This window comes from Hyperolius riggenbachi, chromosome 3 (assembly GCF_040937935.1).
Source record: "Hyperolius riggenbachi isolate aHypRig1 chromosome 3, aHypRig1.pri, whole genome shotgun sequence".
Taxonomy (NCBI): Eukaryota; Metazoa; Chordata; class Amphibia; order Anura; family Hyperoliidae; genus Hyperolius; species Hyperolius riggenbachi.
The window spans coordinates 375,958,479-375,982,582 of NC_090648.1; the positions used below are offsets into that span (position 1 = coordinate 375,958,479).

The 24,104-nt window shown below is 43.4% G+C and overlaps 1 protein-coding gene and 1 non-coding gene across 11 annotated transcripts in view; both read left to right on the top strand.

Moving 5' to 3' along the window:
* The window catches only part of CACNA2D4 (calcium voltage-gated channel auxiliary subunit alpha2delta 4), a 394,977-nt gene that overhangs the window by 125,642 nt on the left and 245,231 nt on the right, over nt 1-24,104 (top strand). For all 10 annotated transcript variants that reach the window (XM_068277214.1, XM_068277216.1, XM_068277215.1 and 7 more), the window contains 5 exons: nt 113-158; nt 9,319-9,416; nt 10,856-10,949; nt 12,593-12,685; nt 19,814-19,941. In XM_068277214.1, coding sequence (XP_068133315.1) covers nt 113-158; nt 9,319-9,416; nt 10,856-10,949; nt 12,593-12,685; nt 19,814-19,941 — 459 coding nt within the window. The remainder of the gene's footprint in view (nt 1-112; nt 159-9,318; nt 9,417-10,855; nt 10,950-12,592; nt 12,686-19,813; nt 19,942-24,104) is intronic.
* On the top strand, nt 5,053-5,126 carry TRNAS-GCU (transfer RNA serine (anticodon GCU)). The gene has a single exon. It is a non-coding gene; the product is annotated as a tRNA-Ser (tRNA).

Sequence of the window (24,104 nt, forward strand, 5' to 3'; positions counted from 1 at the left end):
GCAGGACTCAGGACTGCAGAGTGGATTCTGCTAGCAGCAGTATTGTTGTTAATCTGCTACCAGTTCAGCTTATTTCTACTTTTCAAGTCGTCTACCCTTCTTTTATTTTCAGGACTTCATGACCTCCTGCACCCCGACCTCACGCTGGCCAATGAATGGTGAGTGGAAGCGTTACATCTTACATTACATCTCATACCAGCCTTCTTTCAAATGTTTTACTACAGAGGATTTAAAGCTGTTAAAGCTGTGGCTCAAAGTTATTGTGTGCTTTTGCTTAGGCAGGGATGGCACAATTTGCCAATGTGGAAATGCACTAGAACTGAAAGCCCACCTAAATCAATGGGCTCTCACAGCTAATGCGTTTTTCTGGAAAAAAAAACTGGTTTCTGTATGTTTTTTTTTCTGTACATTTGCAGTTTTGTATAAAATATATTTTTTGGCAGCTGCGGATGCATGCATTTTAATGTGTAGGAATGGGTGTTGTATATGCCAAAAAAAGTGTACACAAAAACTAATTTGCAAATGCTTTTGTAGTGTGATCCCCAGTGTGTTTAAACTGGCTTAAGTGACTCAATTGTGAAATCTGTTATTATCAAATCCCTGTGTAGGGAGCCTGAGCCATTTTTGCTTCTTTTTTCGCCAAATTACAGCAATTTTTGTAAATTTTCACCATTTTGCAAATGTGCATTGAAGTCTGTGTGACCAAATTTTGCCGGTTGATTGCAAAGCCTCCATACATGAGATCAACACCAAATTTGGTATGTATATCAAGGCCAACCCAAGGCACATGTCAACATTTTTTTGAGAACATTTTAAAGGGGAAAAGACATTTTAAACCCAGTGCAATGTAATATTGAAGCAGATTTTGGCTCATTTTAAAGTCCATGTACATGCTATTGTTGTATGTATGTGGAAGTAGGTAACTTCGGCACTTAGCAGCGAGCGCCACAGCTGGACGCCGTCATAACAGCAATACTATGATGTGTAAGAGTTGGAGGGGGAATAGCATTTACTGCTGCCGGGGAGTTTAGTGGCAGCAGGGAGAACCGTGACTTGGCTTGTCCTGCACCCAACTCACCGGCGGCTGTACAATATGTACGCATGTATGTCAGGGTCAACAGTAAAAACATGATAAATAAGTGAAAAAGACCTTGTAACTTTTGAGAAAATTGTTTTTAAAATGTAAAGGGAAATTAAAATTCAGTGCATTGTTAAGGTGGCCATACACTAATAGATTTGCAGCAGATTCGACCATCAGATAGATTTCTGGCAGATGCCTGTCAAGTTGAATCTGACAGGAATCTATCTGATGTGTGCTACACACTACAAACAGATTTCCAATAGCTTTCAGAATGAAATCTATTGTAAATCGATCTAAATGCATTATTGGACCATTAAGGTGGCCATACACTGGCCCGATTCGCGGCCGTTTCGACAGCAGATTCGATCCTGGGATCGAATCTGCTGCCAATCGTTTGCGCTAAACGCACCCGCCGATCCGATTTCCTCCCGAAATCGGATCGGTCCGTCGATCGCGCCGTGCGGGAAATTACCCTCGATCGCCCGCGGGTAAGGAGCGCGTCGCTAGCGGCGGACGATCCGATCAGGTATACATTACCTGACGCTGGCTCCCGGGCGTCTTCTCCGCATCTTCTCCGCGCTGCACCCGCTCCATCCCAGCGCTTCCTGTCACTGCAGTGACAAGGAAGTTCAAATAGAGGGCGCTCTATTTAAACTTCCTGGTCACGGAGTGACACAGGAAGCGCCGGGATGGAGCGGGTGCAGCGTAAAGTAGATGCGGAGAAGATGCCCGGGAGCCGGCGTCAGGTAATGTATGCGTGGGGGGGGGGGGGGGGACAGGCGGCAGCGGCGGCTCCACAGATTGTGATCGGTTTCAGGCTGAAATCGATTCACAATCTGTTTGCAGTAAAGGCAGCCATACGATCCCTCTCTGATCAGATTCGATCAGATAGGGATCTGTCAGCTGGTCGATCTAATGGCAAATCGACCAGTGTATGGCTACCTTTAGATCCAGTGCAACTCTATGGGCCATCGATCTGCGGCCAGCAGCAGATCGACCTAGATTTTCCATCCTGTCAGATAGATCAAATTGATCGAAGTCGTCTGCAAATCGATCGATCTGGGAATTTGATAGAATCAATTTCTGATCGATCGATCGATTCTATAGAATCAATCGATCGATCGATCCATCCATGGCTGAAATCGACCAGTGTATGGGCCCCAAAGAGGAACTTCAGCCTAAACAAACATACTTTCATTAAGTTACATTTGTTATGTTAATTAAAATAGATAGGTAATATAATCTCTTACCCACCCTGTTTTAAAAGAACAGGCAAATGTTTTTGATTTAATGGGGCAGCCATCTTTTTGGTTGAAAGGAGGTGACAGGGAGCATGAGACACAGTCCCAACTGTCCTGTGTCCTAATCAACCCTCCCGGCTGCGCGTGCTAGGCAACAAGAACATCAACATTACAAATGCCATCATGCTTTGCAAAGCATCAGGGGAAAAATGCCCAGGCAAATTTCTTTGAAGGGGTGGAGCTTAGCTTCTGTGCAGTTAAAAATGAGGCTTGGGTAAGAAAAACAAAGTTCTGATACTGTAAAACTGTTAAAGCATCACCAAGCCTTTTCAGTTCTGCTGAGTAGATTTTTAGTCTGGAGGTTCATTTTAAAGAAAATGTGTATGGTCACTTTATATTTCAAAATTATAAGGCACGGGTCACACTTAAAGAGAAACTTTAAATGGTAACTGAAGCAAGAAAGATATGGAGCCTTCCATATTTATTTCCTTTTAAGCAATACTAGTTGACTGACTATCCTGCTAATGGTATGCCTGTAATATTTTTAGCCTTAGACCCTGACCAAGCATGCAGCAGATCAGATGTTTCTGACATTATTGTCAGATCTGACAAGATTAGCTGCATGCTTCTTTCTGGTGTGATTTGGACACTACTACAGCCAAATAGTTCAGCAGATCTCTCAGGCAACTGGTATTGTTTAAAAGGAAATAAATATAACAGCCTCCATATTCTTCTCACTACAGTTGTCCTTTAAAGGGCCTGGCAGCCCTGCTAATCTATTTGGCTGCAGTAGTGAATAACACTAGAAACGAGCAAGCATGCAGTAATCTTGTCTGATCTGCATGCTTGTTCAGAGTCTATGGCTAAAAGTATTAGAGGCAGAGGTTCAGCAGGATAGCAGGGCGCCTGGTTTTGCTTAACCACTTAACACCAGCCTATTAGTGGCGTTAAGCGGGTGCTTGCACATGCCTCCCTGCGGCGCCAGCGGGCATGTTGTGATCTCCCATTAACGCAAAATGATTGTTTTAAAACATCTATTTTTGCATTGAAAAGGACAGAAACAGGATGTTTTAAATGTCCATTTTGCATTAAATGGTTAAAAGGAAATAAATATGGCAGCCTCCATATCCTAGTAGCTTCAGTTGTCCTTTAACCAAGGATTAAACTTCATCCCAATCAGTAGCCGAGATCCCATTTCTTTTTTTTTTTTCAATCAGCCTTTATTAATGAAAAAAGCATCAATCAACAAGAAAAACGAATAGATAAACTTTAAAACAAACATGTTCACAGTGTGTCTCTTTGACATATTAACAGCCAAAAAGCCTCAGACCGATATCAGAGAAAAAAACTTAACTTCAACATAAAATAGGACAGTTCCCATTGTAGCAAAATCAGGAATGGACAGATATATTGTGACCAGGGGAGCTCGGATACCACTTTTTAAAATCCGAATAGATTCAGATACCCAGATATCCGGATCCGAATCGGATATCCGAATCCGAACTTTTGGGTATCCGAGTAGAATCAAATATCCGAACCCAATATCCGGTCGGATTCGGATATCCGGATTGAAAGCCGGAAGTGGTCTTTAAAATGGTTTCAAAGCGTTTTGAAAGGTAAAACTCACTCTCTCTCCTCAGCAGGTGGGGGGATGCCCTAACTGTTCATGGATCTTGTATTCCATGGATTTGTAGGATGTCAAAAGCAAGCTCACATGCATTGGCGAGGAATCGAACCCAGGTCAACTGCTTGGAAGGCAGCTTTGCTCACCACTATACCACTAACATTACATGCTGAAGCCAGCCTAGCATGTACCATTGTGATATACCCAAGAGAAAAATGAGCTTGCTTATTTGCCTAATTTGCTAGATGAAAGCAGTGGGACACATGGTGATACTGCTTACAGGCTTCAATTCAAGACAAGAAAGATCATGTGCCCCCCTGGATGATGCTGGTGTAACACACACAGCAAAAGACAGCAATTTAAAGTCTGAACGATTCCAGGGCAAGGGTGGGAAGGATGAAAAGCTAGGTGGCCATGCAACCCTTCATGCTAACCTAAAGCTTACTTGTGGCTTACAACACACTGGCTTGAAACTTTACCAAATCCAATGCTCCAATATGGAGCTTCTCTGTTTGCAGTTTTTTTTTGTTTTTTTTTGTGGTGTCACAGTTTACTCATCTCTTCAACTACAAGAAAGGTTTAGGAGTAGTCTTAGCTACCGTAATATCTATGTTACGGCAGGGCCCTTATTACACTTTCTCTTACAGGGCTATGGAAACCGTTTTGCCCATGCGATAAAGCGAGGTGCAAAAATGAAATCATGCCTAGCAGAGGATGGTTTCAATCCATCGACCTCTGGGTTATGGGCCCAGCACACTTCTGCTGCGCCACTCTGCTTACATTTGTATACAATCTTCAAGTTTAAGAAGGGTACATTAGTTTAAATAGTTACACTACAATCTATGTTACAGCTAGGCCCTAATGACACTTTCTCTTAAGGGGTTATGGCCACCGATTGGCCCATGTGGTAAAGCAAGGTGTAAAAACCAAAGTTCACCTAGCAGAGGATGGTTTTGATCCATCAACCTCTGGGTTATGGGCTCAGCACGCTTCCACTGCGCCACTCTGCTGTCATACAGCAGATGCTTCGTTGTAGGAAAAAGTGAGTGAGACCGCTAGACTCACATGCATCCACATAAAATCGTTCAGCAACAACTGTGTGCACAGTCTCTGTGGTGCAATCAGTTAGCGTGTTCGGCTGCTAACCGAAAGGTTGGTGGTTCAAGCCCACCCAGGGACGACCTTGACTTTTGTGTTCAACAGTTGTCCGAAGAGAACCCCAGATAGCTCTCTCTCTCTCTCTCTCTCTCTCGGACTGACTGCGCTCGAAACGGAATTTTGCCATTGATGGTGATTTTGGCTTCTGCTCGGATATCTGAACTAACTATCCGCCCGGATTTCAGATGTGCAATCCGAGTTTGCCCAGATAGTCAATTCGGATTTTAAAAAATATCCGAATTGCTATTCAATATTCGGATAGTGGAAAAAGTTTGGATTATCTGGGTAGTGTGAGAGAACGCGGAAAAGCCGCCGCATGTGCTGCTGAGGAGGCGGCTGATTCCGTGTCCAATGCGGCGGTTTGCACGCGGAGGCGTGCGTCTGGTAACAGGGCAGAACGCAGAAAAGCCGCCGCATATAACAGTAAGGCGGCTGGTTCCGCGTCCAGCGCAGCGGTTTGCACGCGGCATCGTGTGTCTGGTGTGGCTGAGTCTGTTAGTGCACACAGGCTTAGGAATATGCGCGCGCGCGCTGAGAGGCAGAACTCTTATACTGGGCAAGGAGAAGTCAGCTGATCACGCCGATCAGCTGACTCCAGAGCAGGGTACTATTGGTTAGTCAATTAGGGGTGGTGCCGGAGAGCACTACTCCATATATAGTTACTGCTGGCCAGTTTCAAGTTGTCTGCCGTTGCGAACACTACGTGGAAGCACTCAGACTTTAGTCAGATCCAACAGTGTGTTTGAACCAGGTGGACCTGGGAATTCACACTGAGCCAGATTACTTGTGTTATTAATCTGTTATACTTTAGACTAGTTACAGGGTTTAGAGACCACGGACCTTACACCCAAGCTAGGGAACTTGTGTTATCAATCTGTTATACATCAGACTAGTTCCAGGGTGTAGAGACCATGGACCTCACACCCAGACTAGGGAACTTGCATTATCAATCTGTTGTACTTCAGACTAGTTCCAGGGTGTAGAGACCACGGACCTCACACCCAGACTAGGGAACTTGTGTTATCAATCTGTTATACTTCAGACTAGTTCCAGGGTGTAGAGACCACGGACCTCACACCAGAATAGGGAACTTGTGTTATCTATTTGTTATTCATCAGACTAGTTCCAGGGTGTAGAGACCAAGGACCTCACACCCAGAATAGGCATTGTTGATATCTGTTATGACTTTACTTATGTCTTGACTATCCCTCTGATCTCTGATTCGTACCTCACATATCTGATATTCCGTTGCCAGACCCTGCTTGCCTTGGATACCGAATCAGCCTTCTGTCTTTGTACTTTTTCTGTCAGTTTGTTGCCGACCAGGCGTGCCCGACCTCGAGAGCTATCTCTCCACTTAAGAGATAGTCTCCAGATCTGATAGTGACATCCACCTTCAGGTGTCACTCACTCTCTGGTCCTTCCCATCTCCAGCCTGACTCCACCCCTTGAAGAGTCTCAGGCTGCTGGAAGGTTCCTTTGTTCTCAAGAGCAGAATTCCAGGCTGCTTCTGATCACCTGCTCAGCAGGTGCATGTCTCAAAGTATTACTGTTACACCAAACACTCACATACCTTAGGTGTCCAGAGGTTAGCAATATATCTGTATTATCGGTGATTCTGCAGATCATCAATAATCAGGTATATATCTGCATTCTTGGTGATACTGCAGATCACCAATAATCAGATTCTCTCTGCGTGCTGACACCAATCGTTACAGGTAGTTCGGATATCCGAAATCTGGATGAGCACCAGTGATTGTGACCTAGATATCTGAATGTTGTACCCAATGTCTCAGTTAATGAGCAAACAGTCTGTCCTGAACCAAAATTCTGCAAGTCCCGGATCATCCAGCCATAAGGACCAATTTTTTTCAAATTTCTGAGGAGCACCTCTATGAGCATACTGTATATTAATTTCTCCAATCTACGATATTTATTCATGTGCAATAACCAATCAATCAATAACCGAGGTGTTGGTTGTTTCTAGTAGATTTAAATTAATTTCCTAGCTTGAAACAATGCATGTTGTACTAATATTTGTACATGCTTTATTATATTCAGATGAGATAATAGCCCCATAATACCAACCTTAGCCTGCCTGGGAATCATTATACTAGTGACTGTGTTAAGCGTATCAAAAATTTCAGACCACTATGTATGAAGTTTTGGGCATCTTCACAACATATGCATGAGATCACCATGATCTCCACTACATCAAGCACATATTGGATCATCTCTCTTGCCCATAGAGTAAAGTCTTTTGGGAGTTAAACAGTTAGTATGCAATATATTCAGCTGAGATCATTTTTGTGTTGCATTGGTAGAAACTAGGGGGACCTTCTGAAGGGCTTCACACCACTCTCCCTCAGTCAAATCATCCAGGTCATGCTGCCAGCTTTTTTTTAACATGTTAAAGGACATTTCTCAAAAAAAGAGGCAATAGAAGGGCATCGCAGGAAGAAATAAAACCACTTCTGGAATTAGTCTGAGCGAGATCCCATTTCTTTTGAGAAATTGTAACGATTGGTGTCAACACGCAGAGAGAATCCGATTATTGGCGATCTGCAGAATCACCAGTAATACAGATATACACCAGAATATGGATGATCTGCAGCATCACCAATAATCCAGGTATGTCTAACCTCTAGACACCTGAGATATGTGAGTATGATGTAACAGTACCACTTTGAGTAAGAACCACCAGAGGAGCTGGAGGTAGTAATGAAGGGAATCCACCCCAGACTTTGGGTGAATCCTTGTAGCCTAAGCTCCCTAGGAGAGGGACATAGGCTAGGTTGCAGGATGCCCTGCTGCTAAGGAGAACAGTCTTGCCCTAACTGGGTGTGAGATCCTAGCTCTCTACACCCCGGAACTGGGCTAACGGAATACAATTACACAATGCTAGTCTTGGGTGTGCAGTCCGTAGTCACCACACCCTGGAACTAGCCTGTAACATAACATAGTATTGACATAGAATCCTAGGCTTGGGTGTGAGGTCCGTAGTCACAACACCCTGGAACTAGTCTATAGCATAACATAGCATTGACACAGTTTCCTAGGCTTGGGTGTGAGGTCCATAGTCACAACACCCTGGAACTAGTCTATAGCATAACATAGCATTGACACAGTTTCCTAAGCTTGGGTGTGAGGTCCGTAGTCACAACACCCTGGAACTAGTCTATAGCATAACATAGCATTGACATAGTATGCGAGAGTAATCTAGCTCAGTGTGAATTCCCAGGGCCTCCTGGTTCTAACACACTGTAGGATCTGACTGAGGTCTGTGTGCTAACACGTAAAGCATTTGCAATGGCAGACAACATGAGACTGAGAGGCGAGTGGTTATATAGGGTAGCGCTGATAAGCGCTGCCCCAGCCCCTCCAGCCAATCCGCATACATCCTGGGATCAGCTGACCAAGGGAGTCAGCTGATCCCTCTCTGTTTCCCATAAAGCTTCTGTCTCTCCGCGCACGCGTGTATTCCTCAGCCTATGTGCACAGGAAAGCTGTATCACATCAGACACATGTCGCCGCACGTAAACCGCCGGGCTGGACGCGGAAGTAGCCGCCACGCCGTCCGAGCATGCGGCGGCCATTCCGCAATCCTTCACAGAAATCCTCACCTTTTCTTGAATAGATCATCGGGGGGTCTGTGTGGCTGATATTGTGGTGAAACCATGTCATGACAGTTTCCTTTTTGTAAACCTCATTCAATTGTGGGAAATAATGGCTGTTTCCAACTGCCAAACATCCAGTATATTTTTCTGTGCATATGTATAGCTATACAAAAAAACCTTTTAGCCCAACGCATTGTTAGTGTGTGTGGTTATGCTGTCTAGTTTTTTCTTGTCTGGCAGTAGTAAAGGTGATGATTAGCACATTTATTGGGGATCAAAAATTATACAGCAATATTTTTGTAAAATACTGAATAATTAATAATGGTTGCTAATTACTTGTCATGGAGGGTTACCAGCAAAACTGGTTCATGTTTATAGCTAGTCATTCCTATACGGAACCTGGACTGTTGTACATATAGTCGTTTGTGTATTCCTTCTTCTGTCTTATTTTTTGTTTTCGTGGAACAAAGTGTACTTTAAAGCTTTTTTTGTTGGAGCGTTTGTGTTGCTCTGGATGGACGTTGATCTGTGTATAAAACCTGTAGTGACACTTTATTTTTGTGGATCCTTGTTGTGTAACTATATCCTCTTCTCCAGGATATACTGCATCACAGATATAGACCCAGATCACCGCAAGCTAAACCAGCTGCAGGCTGTCACCCGCTTCCTGTTAGGGGAGGACACTGATTTGGAATGTAAGATCCTTTCCGTTCTTGTGTTATCTGATCTTTCCTGAATTCTTTGTGTGAATTGTTACAGCTGCTGTAATAGCTTAGTCACCAACATGGTGTGTATTGTAGTCAGGAAATCTGAGTAGTGATTAGTGATGTATAGACACGGAGCAGGAAAAAGGGCGCATGTGGCAAGTGGACTAAATGGGCGCCACCATAGGGGCCAATACAAAATAGTGGTCTTTGGGCGCCAGAGCAGAAATTAGGGCACCTGATATATAGCAGTCACTGATACAGCCCCTGCTGTATATCGGGCACTGCGGGTGCCCAAATGCCGCTATTTTGCAGTGCTTATTTAACTTTTTTTAAAAATACTTTTTTTCTGTGGTGTAATCATCGTACCGCACCACGGCTGCTGGTGGGGGGGGGGGGGGGGGGCAGGGGCAGGGTTTGCAACGTTACTTAGCTTGGTTGTGCAGATGAGGGGGACTAGTTTTAGGGATTAAGTAGGTAGTTTGTGTGGATGATGGGGTAGTTTTAGGCACTAGGTAGGTAGTTTGTGTGGGTGGGGGGTTAGATTTAGGCACTAGGTAGGTAGTTACAACGTTACTGTGCACCCTTGTTTCCCCGCACTTTTATTTGATGTAAGCATATAGACGGGCTGTCATTAGCATTACAATACACGGATCATAATGTTTAATGCTTTTTTTTTTTGGGTGGGGAGGGAGCGTCAACAAAGGGTCTGAGGCCAATCAGTCCTTATCTTTTAAAAAGTGACAGGCCCTATTTATACGGAAAGGATACAATGGTTATGACACGTAGCTGTTTCAGACTCTGTATCGTTTTATGGATGTAGTAGGAAGATGAAATTGCAGCAGGCTGAAGTACAGCAAGAACCCATTTTGTTGAGGGAAAATAATATTCAAATCATTAATTCACTTTAAGCCAATAATGTCAGAGAAACACAATGGCCCATTTGCAATTAATTTTTTCTCCTGAGTTTTCTCCAAGAAGATAATTTTTCATCTTGTATTTAAAATTATTTTTCAGCACTTTGCAATTAAAAAAGTACCAATACCAACAAATAGGTGAAAAAGTACTATCAAAATTCTTTGGAGTAGTTTCTTGTTTGCTGATGGCTTAAAAAGTATTTTATTGACAAGTTGTGAAAATATCACCTAGGAGAAAACTCAAGAGAAAAAGTGAATTGCATATTGGCCAAAATGTCTCTAGCCTCATTGATGTCCTGCTCATTTTGTGAATTAATAGGCCGCATCTTTAAATCAGTTGCTCTGTAGAATACCTGGTGTTCTCCTACAGGGCTTCTACAAAATGGCTTCCACAATATTCCTCTCCACACAGGCTTGCATCATTGTGCTGTGTAAAAGTTCATATTCCATTTTCCTCAGCTCTGTGCTAATGGAAGTTTGGTTTAGGGGTTTCTCACTGTTTTCTCCTTGCAGGTGACGAGGAGCTGGTGAAGGAGGTCCTCTTTGATGCTGTGGTCACAGCTCCTCTGGAAGCTTATTGGACACAACTGGCTCTTAATCTGTCAAAGTGAGTAAAGCCTAAAAGTGTGAACCTGTGGAGTGCTGCTCTTTTCCAAAGACACCAGCTTAGAATAGATTGTTAGCCTAATGGCCTTCCATGCTGATACCATTTTGTTTTATTCATTTCCATGATGATGGTTATGCTTCTTCACTGGTTGGCAGTTTTAAGTGGGATAAAGCTCTGACATAACATCAATAAAAATGTGTTTTCCCACTTTTTATCACCCATACAGTTACCATATTTGCTTTTCTGCACAAGTAATATTGTCCATTTACAAGTTACAAGTTCCCAAAGTACAGTTTATCTGCTCTGAAAGCTGCCATTGCATTTTATTCATAGCTGATGTAATGATATATTAAAATCTTCTTGTAAACAAAAGATAATGTTATCACCTCTTCGGATGTAGATCCCAAGCTGAAGGAGATTTCTACTGAAGAACAAAGTGCTGTGTTTAAAGAGACTCTGAAGCCTCCTAAATTACCTCTTTTCTAGGCAGTCTTCTTAAGCATTAAAGCGGAACCGAGATGAAAAACTAACTATAACAAGTAACTTGTCTATATATCTTATCTAAAGTTTAGATAGTTTACACAGCAAATACAGCTGCAAACAGCTCTAATAGAATATGATTCTTTCTTCCTGTGATACAATGACAACAGCCATGTTGTTTGTAAACATTACACAGAGGCAGGCTTAACTGCATCTTGAGCAAAAAAACCTAATCCCCTCCTCCTCCTCCCCTCTGCCTCTGAAATCTCTGGCTAGTAATACCTCCCCCTCCTCCTGCCCAGACTGAGCTCCCATGAGCCCTTGCTACTGTCTGAAAGTGCCTTGGCTCTCTAAAATCATGTGGGCGTGGCTTGTTTATTTTATAGGGAATTAGAGTATTAAAACAACAAAAAAGTATTTGGTTTGAGGAATGCCTTATAAACAATAGGAAAGGAACACAATTATGCAATGAGTAAAAGTTCATCTCGGATCCACTTTAATGGCTTAGCTGAAACGCCGCAATCCCGCAGCAAAACAAGGCTTTAATCACCCACAAATACTGGTGCAAAATCCACGACTTTCAAAGTCGTGGATTTTGCAGCCCGGGGAGGCAGAGCTTTGAGCTGCAACTCAGCCTCCATTCGCGTCACTCTCCCGCGGATCTCCGCCTCCTCTCAGTGAAAAAAGACTGAGAGAGGGGCGGTAGGAGGAGGAGATCCGCGGGAGATTGACGCGAATGGAGGCAGAGCTACAGCTCAAAGCTCTGCCTCCAACAGGAAGGAGCCTTGAAATTTGCTCCGGGGATTTTGGGGGTGATTAAAGCCTTGTTTTGCTAAGCTATTAATGCTTAATGGGACTGCCTAAAAAAGTCACATTTTAGGAGGCTTCAGACAATCTTTAACTATTTGCTGTTCTGCGACAGTTTTTTTGTGGTAGTAGGTTTACGGCTGTAAATACTTTTATAGAGCAAAGAAGAAATGCTGAATTTCAGACCACTTTAATTTCCTGTTTGCTCAGTAGTTGGTCTTAGTGATAGAGTAACATGACAGGATTAGCAGTAATGATGAAAATTAAAAGAACCTGTGGATGTCCAAGTAGAATCAGCAATTCAGTGCTGATGGTCCTTTCAACTTATTTACCATTTCCTTTTTTCTTTGCTGTAGACAGGAGGACGGGATTGAAGTTGCCTTCCTGGGCACTCGTGCTGGACTTATCCGGAAAAACCTGTTTGTGGGAGCCGAGCAGATGTCTAATAGGTAAGCAAGGGGAAAGTGTGCATCTGGTCTGGGCACTAGTTCTGCAGTTCCAGAGCATTTTGCCTCCTTTAAACAATTCGCAAGTATTTATTCCATGTTATCTCTCCTAGGCTAGCAGTTCACCCAGATCCACTGGTTATAGCTCACCTAGAGACCATTCATTTTACAGAGCCATATATAGAACAGTTTGTAGATGATAGTTTCAGGCTGTGCAGGCCTTCATCAGTGTCAGTCATGGATTGGATATGGCTTTATCACAATATTGTGAGATAGTGGTTGCGGAGGAAGAACTAGAACCATCAGGATCTTTTTAAGTGAAGTAACTTAAAACCTTTGAATTATATTATATGACTAGTTAATTGGTAAGCTGTAGGTTTGCTGTAAACCAGTGGCTCTGGATATACGCCTGATTTGCACGGACAAAAAGGAAACGAGGGAGGGGCTTGGTTTTGTATAACTTAGCGCACCTGTTGTGTTTTACAATATCATCCATGATGATAATAGTGAGGAAAGCATTATATTTACTACAAGCCGTACAGGGTTAGGTAACCATATATTATTAGATCTAGTGTTAGTGGTATGCCTCCCCATAATTTTGGGGGTGAGATAAGATAGGGGAGTTTGTGTTTGCAAGTAGTATCCTGTAACTTAACTCTGCATGCAGATTTTAATTTGCAATGACATCACTGCTATCTTGTGGTAGATAGTGGAACTGCAGTAGAAAAAAAATATCTAATATTATACTAACAATCTAAGCTAATTACAGCTGCACAAGGGATTCGCTCATCTCTGCTTCCTGAAGACTAATTAAGGCTACACAGGAGAAATTAATCACTTGTTAGAGAGAATTAACACTTTCCTTACAAGTTCCTCAGGTAAAATGAAAGTGCATTTGCAATGTTTCAAAAGATGATTTTGAATAATGACAAATGTGTTTTGGAAAGGAATTCCAGAGGCATTATGAAGCTTGTGCCAAAATCTGTACACAATTATGTGGGAAGATGATTGTACTGGAGAACAGATGATGTTAATTCACTTTTTCTCCGAAGTTTTCTACTTGGTTATATTATCTCACCTAATCAATAAAAGTTTTTGTAAAGCCCCATCTACACGATGGGACATTGCAGCGATCTGGCGGCTCGATTAGCCGCCGGATCACCTCTTCCGCGTGCCCGCCGCGTCCCCACTCGCCGCGCGTGCGCCGGCATCAATACCCGCTCGATTCCCGCTCGTCCCCGCGCCGCGCCGCTTATCTTCCGCTCGATTCCCTGCCATTGTCCCCTAGCGGGGAGCGAGCAGGGAATCGGCGGAAGCAAGATCCGTCTTGTCGGATCTTATCAATCGAGCCGCATCAGCTGCTCGATTGACAAGGAGCATCGCGGCCGCATCTACGCGTGTAGATGCGGCTTAAGACACCAGCAAGAAAATACTCAGAATAATTACCATATATACTTGAGTATAAGCCGAGTTTTTGGGGACCAAAAAACTGGCCCAAAAGTGGGGGTCTCGGCTTATACTCGAGTTACCAATTAACCTGGTGTCCAGCAGCACATTAGAAGCTGTGTGTGTTTGGATTGTTGGTTAGGGTTAGGAGTTTGAACTGGGTAATATATTGGGTATTAGGCAGCTAGCTAAGTCATTGCCCGAGAGAAGCAGATTCTCAATAGTGGAAAAAGAGATGGATGAAGAGAGTGGCAGAGTTCATTACTGATAGCAGAGATGCCATCTTGTTGTTTAGGAGCCATTGAAATCGTACAGTAATTATATTACTACAACAGAAGTATGGAGAATGTAATGTAGATTGGCTGGCATATTATTTGGCTCTAAAAAAAAAAGGATGTTTATTTATTGTAACCAAGGAAAAGTCGTTTATTGGGCATTAAGTAAGAATGGACATTCTCAATATGCGACATTACGCAAATCTGCAAATACAGGATTCATATCTTGTTACATATGTCTGCTTTTTAATAAATACTTAAAGGGACACCTAAGTAAAAAAAAAATGAGTTTTACTCACCTGGGGCTTCCAATAGCCCCGTGCAGCTGTCCGGTGCCCTCGCCGTCTCTCTCCGATCCTTCTGGCCACGCCGGCAGCCACTTCCTGTTTCGGTGACAGGAGCTGACAGGCTGGGAACGCGAGTGATTCTTCGCGTTCCTGGCCACAATAGCGCCATCTATGCTGCTATAGCATATATCATATACCATATAGCAGCATAGAGGGTGCTAATGTGTCTGGGAATGCGAAGAATCACTCGCGTCCCCAGCCTGTCAGCTCCTGTCACCGAAACAGGAAGTGGCTGCTGGCGGGGCCAGGAGGATCGGAGGGAGACGGCGAGGGCAGCGGAGAGCTTCAGGGGGCTATTGGAAGCCCTAGGTGAGTAAAACTCATTTTTTTGTTTGACTTAAGTGTCCCTTTAAATCAGTATTACAGTGTTGCACAATATTAGAAAATAAAGTAAACAAATAGTAGAAATATTTCAGATTTAATACAAAATAAATGCTTCAGTTGTTTTGATACCACTTTTGCACTTCTACCTTATAATCTTTTCTGAGCGGAAATGTGTCATTATGCTTCTGCAGTTAACAAGTTTCTAAAATGACAAAACTAAAGTCCCCAGACTTGGTGACTAAAAACAGGCCCCATAGTAGTCAGTGATCTTTAGGGCTCCTTTCCACTATTGCGGTGCGGAATCGCCTGGATTCCACCGCTGATGAAATCGCATGTGGATGCGATTCCGCATGCGGTTTTTGCCACGAATTCGCATGCGATTCGCATAGGTGAGGGTATATGCGATTTTAACCATGTCACTGCCTGTGTGAATTTACATTGGTACCTATGCGAATTTGCGGCAAAAAACGCATGGGGAAACCGCATGCGATTTCCCTATTAAATACATTGTGTGCGATTCGCCTGCATTCCACACGCAGGCGAATTCTGAGGGCTCTGCCGTGCAGAAAAATCCTGCACAGAAAAACGCACAGCAAAACTGAAAAGTGGAAACAGGCCCATCCATTTGTATTGGCTGTGCGAATCCGCATGCGGACAACGCATGTGGATTCGCGATAGTGGAAATGGGCCCTTACTGCACTTCAGCAATAAAAGGCCTTTCTGCAGAGGCTTAGTGAAGGAACTATGGTCTCCAGTGCCAGTTTTATACTGGGCCTTCTCAAGGACTTACAGTTGATATGGAGCACCATAACCTGCCAAGGACGTCTGCAGTGTCAGAGAGGTTTAAGCAGGAGAGGGAACAGTTTAATTATTACGACTATTCAATGCACATATAGAGATCATTACCATCATAGCACCAATAAAGAGCTAATCCAGCTGCTGAAGGAGGGCCCTCGATGGCCCCTCTTTTTCCATGGGACCCAGTGTGGTTGCAACCTTTCCACCATCTATTGCAATACCAGTGCCTTTCTTTTGCTTACAAAGCTTGCCAGTCTAACAAGATGATGGTTGATGAAAACATTTTGAAAAAGTTATTTTTAGTACTAATCTAATAAATAAAATAATTGTTTTCAAAATTGCTATTCATTCGCTTTTAGAGGCTGGTATCAAGCAGAGGGGACAGATAAAAGTGTTGCTGCAGGCAACTTGCACTTACTGTATGCAACATCATGAAATAGATTAACAAATAGTTCTGCAGCTCACCTGGTTAAATAAACTGGTTCTTTCCTGAAGTATCCTACCGGTCAAAAGTTTTGCAACAACCTAAAGTTTTGTTTACTTTTTTTCAACATTGGTCATACTAAAGTTTTTTTTTTTTTAATTAATATTATTATAATTCAAACTGTTCAATAACTCATTGTACTTTGAAATGAAAGCATAGACCTAATAAGCAATTGAAGTTAAAAACTAAACACATAAATCGGGGAATCCATGTATAAATGTATTTTAAACTTTTGAATCTATTGATCTATAACTGCTGAACACACTGGAGGCATTCTTTCTACAATGAAAATAAAATATTTTTCATAAAGTTCTTCCGTTCTCCGGTCCCATAAATGTGTGGCACTTGTAGGTTGTGTCGCTTTTACTCTCCTGTACAGTTCATCCCAACTCAAACCAGCTCAATGAGGTTTAAATGTGGATACTGTACTGGCCACTCCGTGTACAAGCTTACCATGTTGTCCTGTTTTCTTAAAGGACAACTGTACTGAGAAGAATATGGGTGCTGTCATATTTATTTCCTTTTACGCAATGCCAGTTACCTGGCAGCCCTGCTGGTCCATTTGGCTGCAGTAATGTCTAAATCACACAAGAAACAAGCATGCAGCTAATCAGAAACACCTGATCTGCTGCATGCTTGTTCAGGGTCTATGGCTAAAAGCATTAGAGGCAGAGGATCAACAGGATAGCCAGGCAACTGGTATTGCTTACAATGAAATAAATATGGCAGCCTCCAAATACCTCTCACTACAGTTGTCCTTTAAGATAGTTCTGGCCTTGATTCGTGTTCTGGGTTGTTAACTTCCTGTAGGATGGACTGCTGACCAACTAGGTCATACCAGAGGACACTGCATGGCACTTCTGAATTCTAGGGTAGGCGTTTTGGTTCAGGGTTCTTCTCACACTGTACAAGTTGCCGACCTTGGATCCAGCAGAATAGCCTTAGACCATCACATTTTCTCCTCCATGTTTGACAGCCGATGTCCTACACTGAGGGACCATCCTTTCACCTACTTAGTGGTGTAGAAAAATCCTGTGTAATGAATGGAAAATACCCCCCCACCCTGGTGGTGCCCAAGCCTAAAAACTCCATGGTGGTACTTAACCCTAAAACCTCCCTGGTGGTACTAAGCATAGTAATAAAATTGTAGATATTACAGATATTTTACTGCAACTATACCTAACTGTACTCTCACACAGAACCCTCACTGTACCTATCCCTAGCCCCTAGACCCCTCAGGTGGTGTCGAACCCTAACCCCCCCGGTGGTGCCTAACCTTAAACCCCACCTGGTGGTGCCAAACCTTAATCCCCCCCTGGTGGTGCCAAACCTTAAAACCCCTCTGGTGGTGCCTAAACCTAACCACCCCCCTGGTGGTGCCTAACCCTAACCACCCTCCCTGGCAGTGCCTAACCACCCTCCCTGGTGGTGCCTAACCACCCTCCCTGGTGGTGCCTAACCCTAACCACTCCACTGGTGGTGCCTCACCCTAACCACCTCCCTGGTGGTGTCTAACCCTAAAACACCCTTACACACATAGGAACAATAATATATTTGATTTTCACTACAAATAACATGATGAATAGAAAAAGTTATATATTTGTAATAGAATAAATAGCCTTACAATCACATACCCATTAAAAATCTTAAAATAACGTTAATATTAAATGCAATATTTAGTAAGATAATAAATCTGAAAACTATAATTTATGCATTATAATTCTAAAAACAAGGGTAATACAAAAAGCGATATATGTGTAAAGCAATAAGCTTGAAAACAAAAAATTTACGCATTACACTTCTGAAAACGAATTGTAAAACGATAAAATAAGTAAAAACAAAAAAGGACTCATTATACTTCTGAAAACGGAATTTAAATTCAGTAACATACTGTAAGTTAAACCGAAAGTCAAAACGAATTTGTAAACGATATTTGCCACAAACCTTATTCTGTAAACGAAATGTTTAGCTTTCACGGTCCCGGTAACCGCTATTTATCGGGTGCCCTAATTTCTTCTCTGGCGCCGAATAGCCGATATTTTGCATTACAGCCTATGGTGCGCCCTTTTTGTCCATTTGCCATATGCGCCCTTTTTTCCTGTTTCCCTTCCTCCAACCCCACGAGGTACATGGCCTCCCTTTCTGCCCTCTCCAGCTGATCCGTTCTGCCGTTATCTGGCCCGGTAAATGGAATTCCACCTTAATGTGACACGTAATGCTTTCACAATGTAAACCAAGTCCATAATGGGTAGCTGCATAATCAGGGGTTACCTACACTTGCATACATTTTAAGTAGATATTCGAGCAGATCTAGTAAAGCAATGAGTGAACGGTACTAAAATCCTAAGCTTTTCTGTTTGGCAGTGAAGCCATTTATCGCATTAGGACCACTATCCCGAAAATCATAAAATTTAAACTACATGTAAACACATACAATTAAGAAGCACATACATTTCCAGGGCTTTGGAGTCGGTACAAAAATCTTCCGACTCCAACTCCGACTCCTCAGTTTCTGAAACCACGACTCCGACTCCGGGTACCCAAAATGGCTCAGACTTCGACTCCTCGACTCCGACTCCTTAATCTAATACTTAACAGGGCTGTGGATTTTGTACAAAAATCATCCGACTCCCAACTCCTCAGTTTATGAAATCAACGACTCCAACTCCGACTCCGGGTGCCCAAAATTGCCTCGACTCCGACTCCACAGCCCTGCTTTTTTCCCATGTTGCTGTCACTTACAATAGGTAGCAGAAATCTGACAGAAGCGACAGGTTTTGGGCTAGTCCATCTCTCCATGGCGAATTCTCAGCATGGCCTTTATTCTTTATAAATACACTCCCTTAAAAGGATTTACTCAAAGATGCTGGCCAGCCTCCCTGCTTGCTTCACACTTTTTTTGCAGTTGGACGGAGCAGCTGCCATTCGCTAAGTGCTTTTGTAAATAAAGAAATCCCTGAGAAACCTCCATGAGGAGATGCGCTACTTTAAAATCTGTCGGTTCTGTCAAATTTCTACTACCTACTGTAAGTGACAGCAACATAGTAGAAAAGTAATTGATGGCTCATTTTACTCAGGAAGAAATGTACTTCTTATTTTAACATGTTTTCATGCATTATAAATTTTATGAATTTCATAATAGTGGTCCTTTAAAAGGAACCGGAGGTGAGAGACATATGGAGGCTGCCATATTTATTTCCTTTTAAACAATACCAGTTGCTTGGCAATCCTTCTGATCTTTCAGAATTTGAGAGGCTTTCGTCTGACTCTTACGAACCAACAGTGCTTCTTGGGATATCACCGGAAAACATAATACTTTGAGTTCTCTCTTAAGGTAGACTCTTGTTTGTCCACTTAATATTGTCCAGCTTACTGCAAGATCAGTTTGGAGGTGGAAGGACTATAAAAATGGCTTGTGTTTTGGTATATTTATTGTGTTGAACTTTGTTGTGTCTAGGAAATTCCTTCACTATGAGGAAAAGGAAAGTATCTTCACCATGGATCACTTCCCATTGTGGTACCGGCGGGCGGCTGAGCACCCTCCGGGGAGTTTCGTGTTTCATGTACCAAACGATGACAACCCAGGTAATGTTTCTTGCAGAGTTAGAGCTACACAGATATTGCCAGTGGGCTGCCTTTCACCTGGGACTATTGTTGAGACAAATACTATATAACACATACAGTATGTTCTCTGTTTCTTTGAAGGGCAAATGCCAGATATCAGGACTATATTTCATGTTCAGTATCTCAGTAGTTTAGTGTTGATCGATTGCAGTACCTAATGTTTAACAGTAGGTGGCATTATTAGCTGCAGCAATGCAGGATACACTTGTCCTCTGTACAGCCTCAGTAAAAAAAATTCTTGCAAACGACCAGAAATGGATGATGTGATTACAGGGTTGCTTGCAGTTTGCATGTAGCTCGGTATTCAGCCAGAGATGGTGAATGCCAGGCTGCCTGCAATTTACATGCAAACCTTGAATATTTGTATTTTATTTCTGCAAACACCCAAGGACATTTCTCTTAATGTGCCTGTGTACTTGGGTGTGCTAATATGTCCAAACTGGGGCCTCGTTCAATAATGAAACACTGCAATATACATGCATTACTCATGTATGCTATTGCATAACTGTCATCCTCCTTGTGTACAGTATATGTACAGTAAAATCTGTTGCTGTTTAACAATACTGAACGTTAACTAGCTGCAGTGCTGATCTGTGCTTGAAATGTTTGCACTAAATTCTTTCACACTGATTTGAATGCATTCCTTCGTCACTTCTTAAAGAGACACGGAAGTCTCATAAAATTCAGGTTTGTATATTAAAAATCTCTTTAACATCATTGCCCTAAAAACGCCGCTGAACACTAACTAAATCCCCCCAAACTCCCCAGCAAAATTCCACGACTTTCTTGGTCGTGGATTTTGCCTATGGAGGAGGCAGAACTTTCAGCTGCAGCTCTGCCTCCATGTGCGTCAATCCGTGCGTTAATCCATGCGTATCTCCACCTCTCCCCGCCCCTCTCGGTGAAAGAAGATTGAGAGGGGCGGGCGGAGGCGGCGATCCGCGCTGATGGACACATGTAGAGGCATAGCTGCAACCACAAGCTCTGCCTTTTCACGGAAGCACTCCCCGCAATGTGCATCGGGGAGTTTAGGGGGATTTAGGCCTGGTGCACACCAAAAACCGCTAGCAGATCCGCAAAATGCTAGCAGATTTTGAAACGCTTTTTCTTATTTTTCTATGGCGTTTTGCTAGCGTTTTGCGGATTGCTGCAGCGGATTTCAGTATAGTACATTTCATATATTGTTACAGTAAAGCTGTTACTGAACAGCTTCTGTAACAAAAACACCGGCAAAACCGCTCTGAACAGGCGTTTTTCCTATACTTAACATTGAGGCAGAAACGCATCTGAAATCCAAAAAATGCCTCACCCCGGCATTTTTCGTTTCTGCAAAACGCCTCCCGCTCTGGTGTGCACCACCCCATTGAGATACATTGACCAAGCGGATCCGCAGCCGCAAGCGGCTGCAGAAACGCTGAAAAAGCCGCTCGGTGTGCACCAGCCCTGAGTTAGTGTGCAGCCGCGGGAATGCTGCATTTCAGTTAGGGCATTGATGTTAAAGCGATTTTTTATAAATAAAAACCCAAATTTTATGAGACTTCAGAGTCTCTTTAAGATGCGTACACACCTGTGATTGATGTCGCCTGTTGGGGATCAGGACCCGCTGACATCGCTGGGCCGGGGTGCACAGATGCGTGTCAGCTATGTAGCTGAAGACGTTTGTGTTGCTATGCGGAGGAGCTTGCGGGTCGGGGGCCGCTGTATACACGCCTGATTATCAACTGAGGTGGTCACAATGGCCACCTCAGCTGACTTGAGTCAAGCATGTGTACGAGGCTTAAGGCCCGTTTCACACTGGTATTTTAAAGGACAACTGTAGAGAGGCTGCCATGTTTTTTTTTCCTTTTGTGCAATACCAGTTGCCTGGCTGTTCTGCTGATCCTCTGCCTCTAATACTTTTAGCCATAGACCCTGAACAAGCATGCAGCAGATCAGGTGTTTCCGACATTAATGTTGGAACTGACAAGATTAGCGGCATGCTTGTTTCTGGTGTTATTCAGACACTACTGCATCCAAATAGATCAGCAGGGCTGCCAGGCAACTGGTATTAATTAACTAACTGGAAAAATATGGCAGCCTCTATATATCTCTCGCTACAGTTGTCCTTCAGTCTCTCTGCATTCCTTATCATCCCTGCGCTGATCTTATCTACACTTCAGCATACTGTGGGGCTGATTTACTAAGGCATTTCCACAGATTTTCCAGCAACTCCAGTGGGAATATCATAAGTGTTATAGCAAACCTGGACTGTGCTGATTAAAATGGTCTTCTGTTAAAGTCATTGTGAATCAGCTGTAAAAAAAAAGCCAAATACTTGCCTAAGGAGAGGGAAGGCTCAGGGCCCTAGTGAGCCTTCCCTCTCCTCTCCCGTTGCCCATTCCAGCGCAGGATCCCCAGTAGCAGCATTCAACCAATTTGGTCAAATGCTGCTATCTCCATCGTCGAAGGGAGGCTTCAGAAGTCCTCAGGACCCAGAGTGCTCCCGAAGACACTCCCTCTCTCGCACATGCGCAGTATGGAACCACCTGTCTTTGGGAGAACTCAGCTCCCGAAGACTTCCGAAATCCCTTGCGGCAGGGGATTTGAACGGAGGAGTTGCAGCAGCAGCGAGGGCACCGGAAGAGGAGAAGGAAGGCTCATTAGGACCCAGAGCCTTCCCGCTCCTTAAAGGGACACTTAAGTCAAACAAAAAAAAATGAGTTTTACTCACCTAGGGCTTCCAATAGCCCCCTGCAGCTGTCCGGTGCCCTCGCCGTCTCCCTCCGATCCTCCTGGCCCCGCCGGCAGCCACTTCCTGTTTCGGTACAGGAGCTGACAGGCTGGGGAAGCGAGTGATTCTTCGCGTTCCCAGACACATTAGCACCCTCTATGCTGCTATATGGTATATGATATATGCTATAGCAGCATAGATGGCGCTATTGTGGCCAGGAACGCGAAGAATCACTCGCGTCCCCAGCCTGTCAGCTCCTGTCACCGAAACAGGAAGTGGCTGCCGGCGTGGCCAGGAGGATCGGAGAGAGACGGCGAGGGCACCGGACAGCTGCACGGGGCTATTGGAAGCCCCAGGTGAGTAAAACTCATTTTTTTTGTTTGACTTAAGTGTCCCTTTCAAAGGAAATCTTAAGTCAAATTTAAAAATGAGTTTATCTTACCCGGGGCTTTCTGCAGCTCCCTGGAGTCCTGTGCCCATGACGTCGGTCTGCATATGTGTTGTAGCTGCTGACTGGCGGCGACCGACCAGCTTTGTGTGGGTTGCTGCTGCTTGCAGGAGGGAGTCAGACCTATCATGTGGGCACAGGATGTCTCCAGGGGGCTGCAAGAAACCCCAGGTAAGTTAGACTCATTTTTTAATTTGACTTAAGTAACCCTTCAAGCTTGGATTTTCTCTTTACATAGAAATTCCACTTTTATTGAGAAAAACACTGTCCAATCAGTTCTGATGTGTATATTGCATTGCACAGAAAACAATATTTCAACAGTCTTCTCCTTACTTTGTGTTTTATGAATACACAAAACACTGCTATTCCACAGTGTTTCTAACAGTCACTGGTACAGGCCGCTCTGTGGAATGGGAAATTCCAATTTTATAATCTGTTTGCAGTAAATAGATAAGTACTGCAGAAGTTCTTTTGAAATATAATGTTATTAAAGGAGAACTGTAGTGAGAGGTATATGGAGGCTGCCATATTTATTTCCTTTTAAGCAATATCAGTTGCCGGCTAACCTGCAGGTCCTCTGCCTCTAATACTTTTAGCCCTATACCCTGAACAAGCATGTAGCACATCAGGTGTTTCTGACATTGTTGTCAGATCTGACAAGATTAGCTGCATGCTTGTTTCTGGTGTTATTCAGACACTACTGCAGACAAATAGCTCAGCAGGGCTGCCAGGCAACTGGTATTACTTAAAAGGAAATCAATATGGCAGCCTCCATGTACCTCTCACTACAGTTCTCCTTTAAGGACCTCTCTAGAGATGGTGAATGAGATGCTAATTTCTCCAGCTTTCATGCAGATTTAGGGCTTGTTTCCACTGCATGCGTTTCGATTCATTTCTCAGAATTGATGACATGTTCCGATTGCATCTATAATGTAAGTTGCAGTACAGCTTTTCCACCAGTAAATA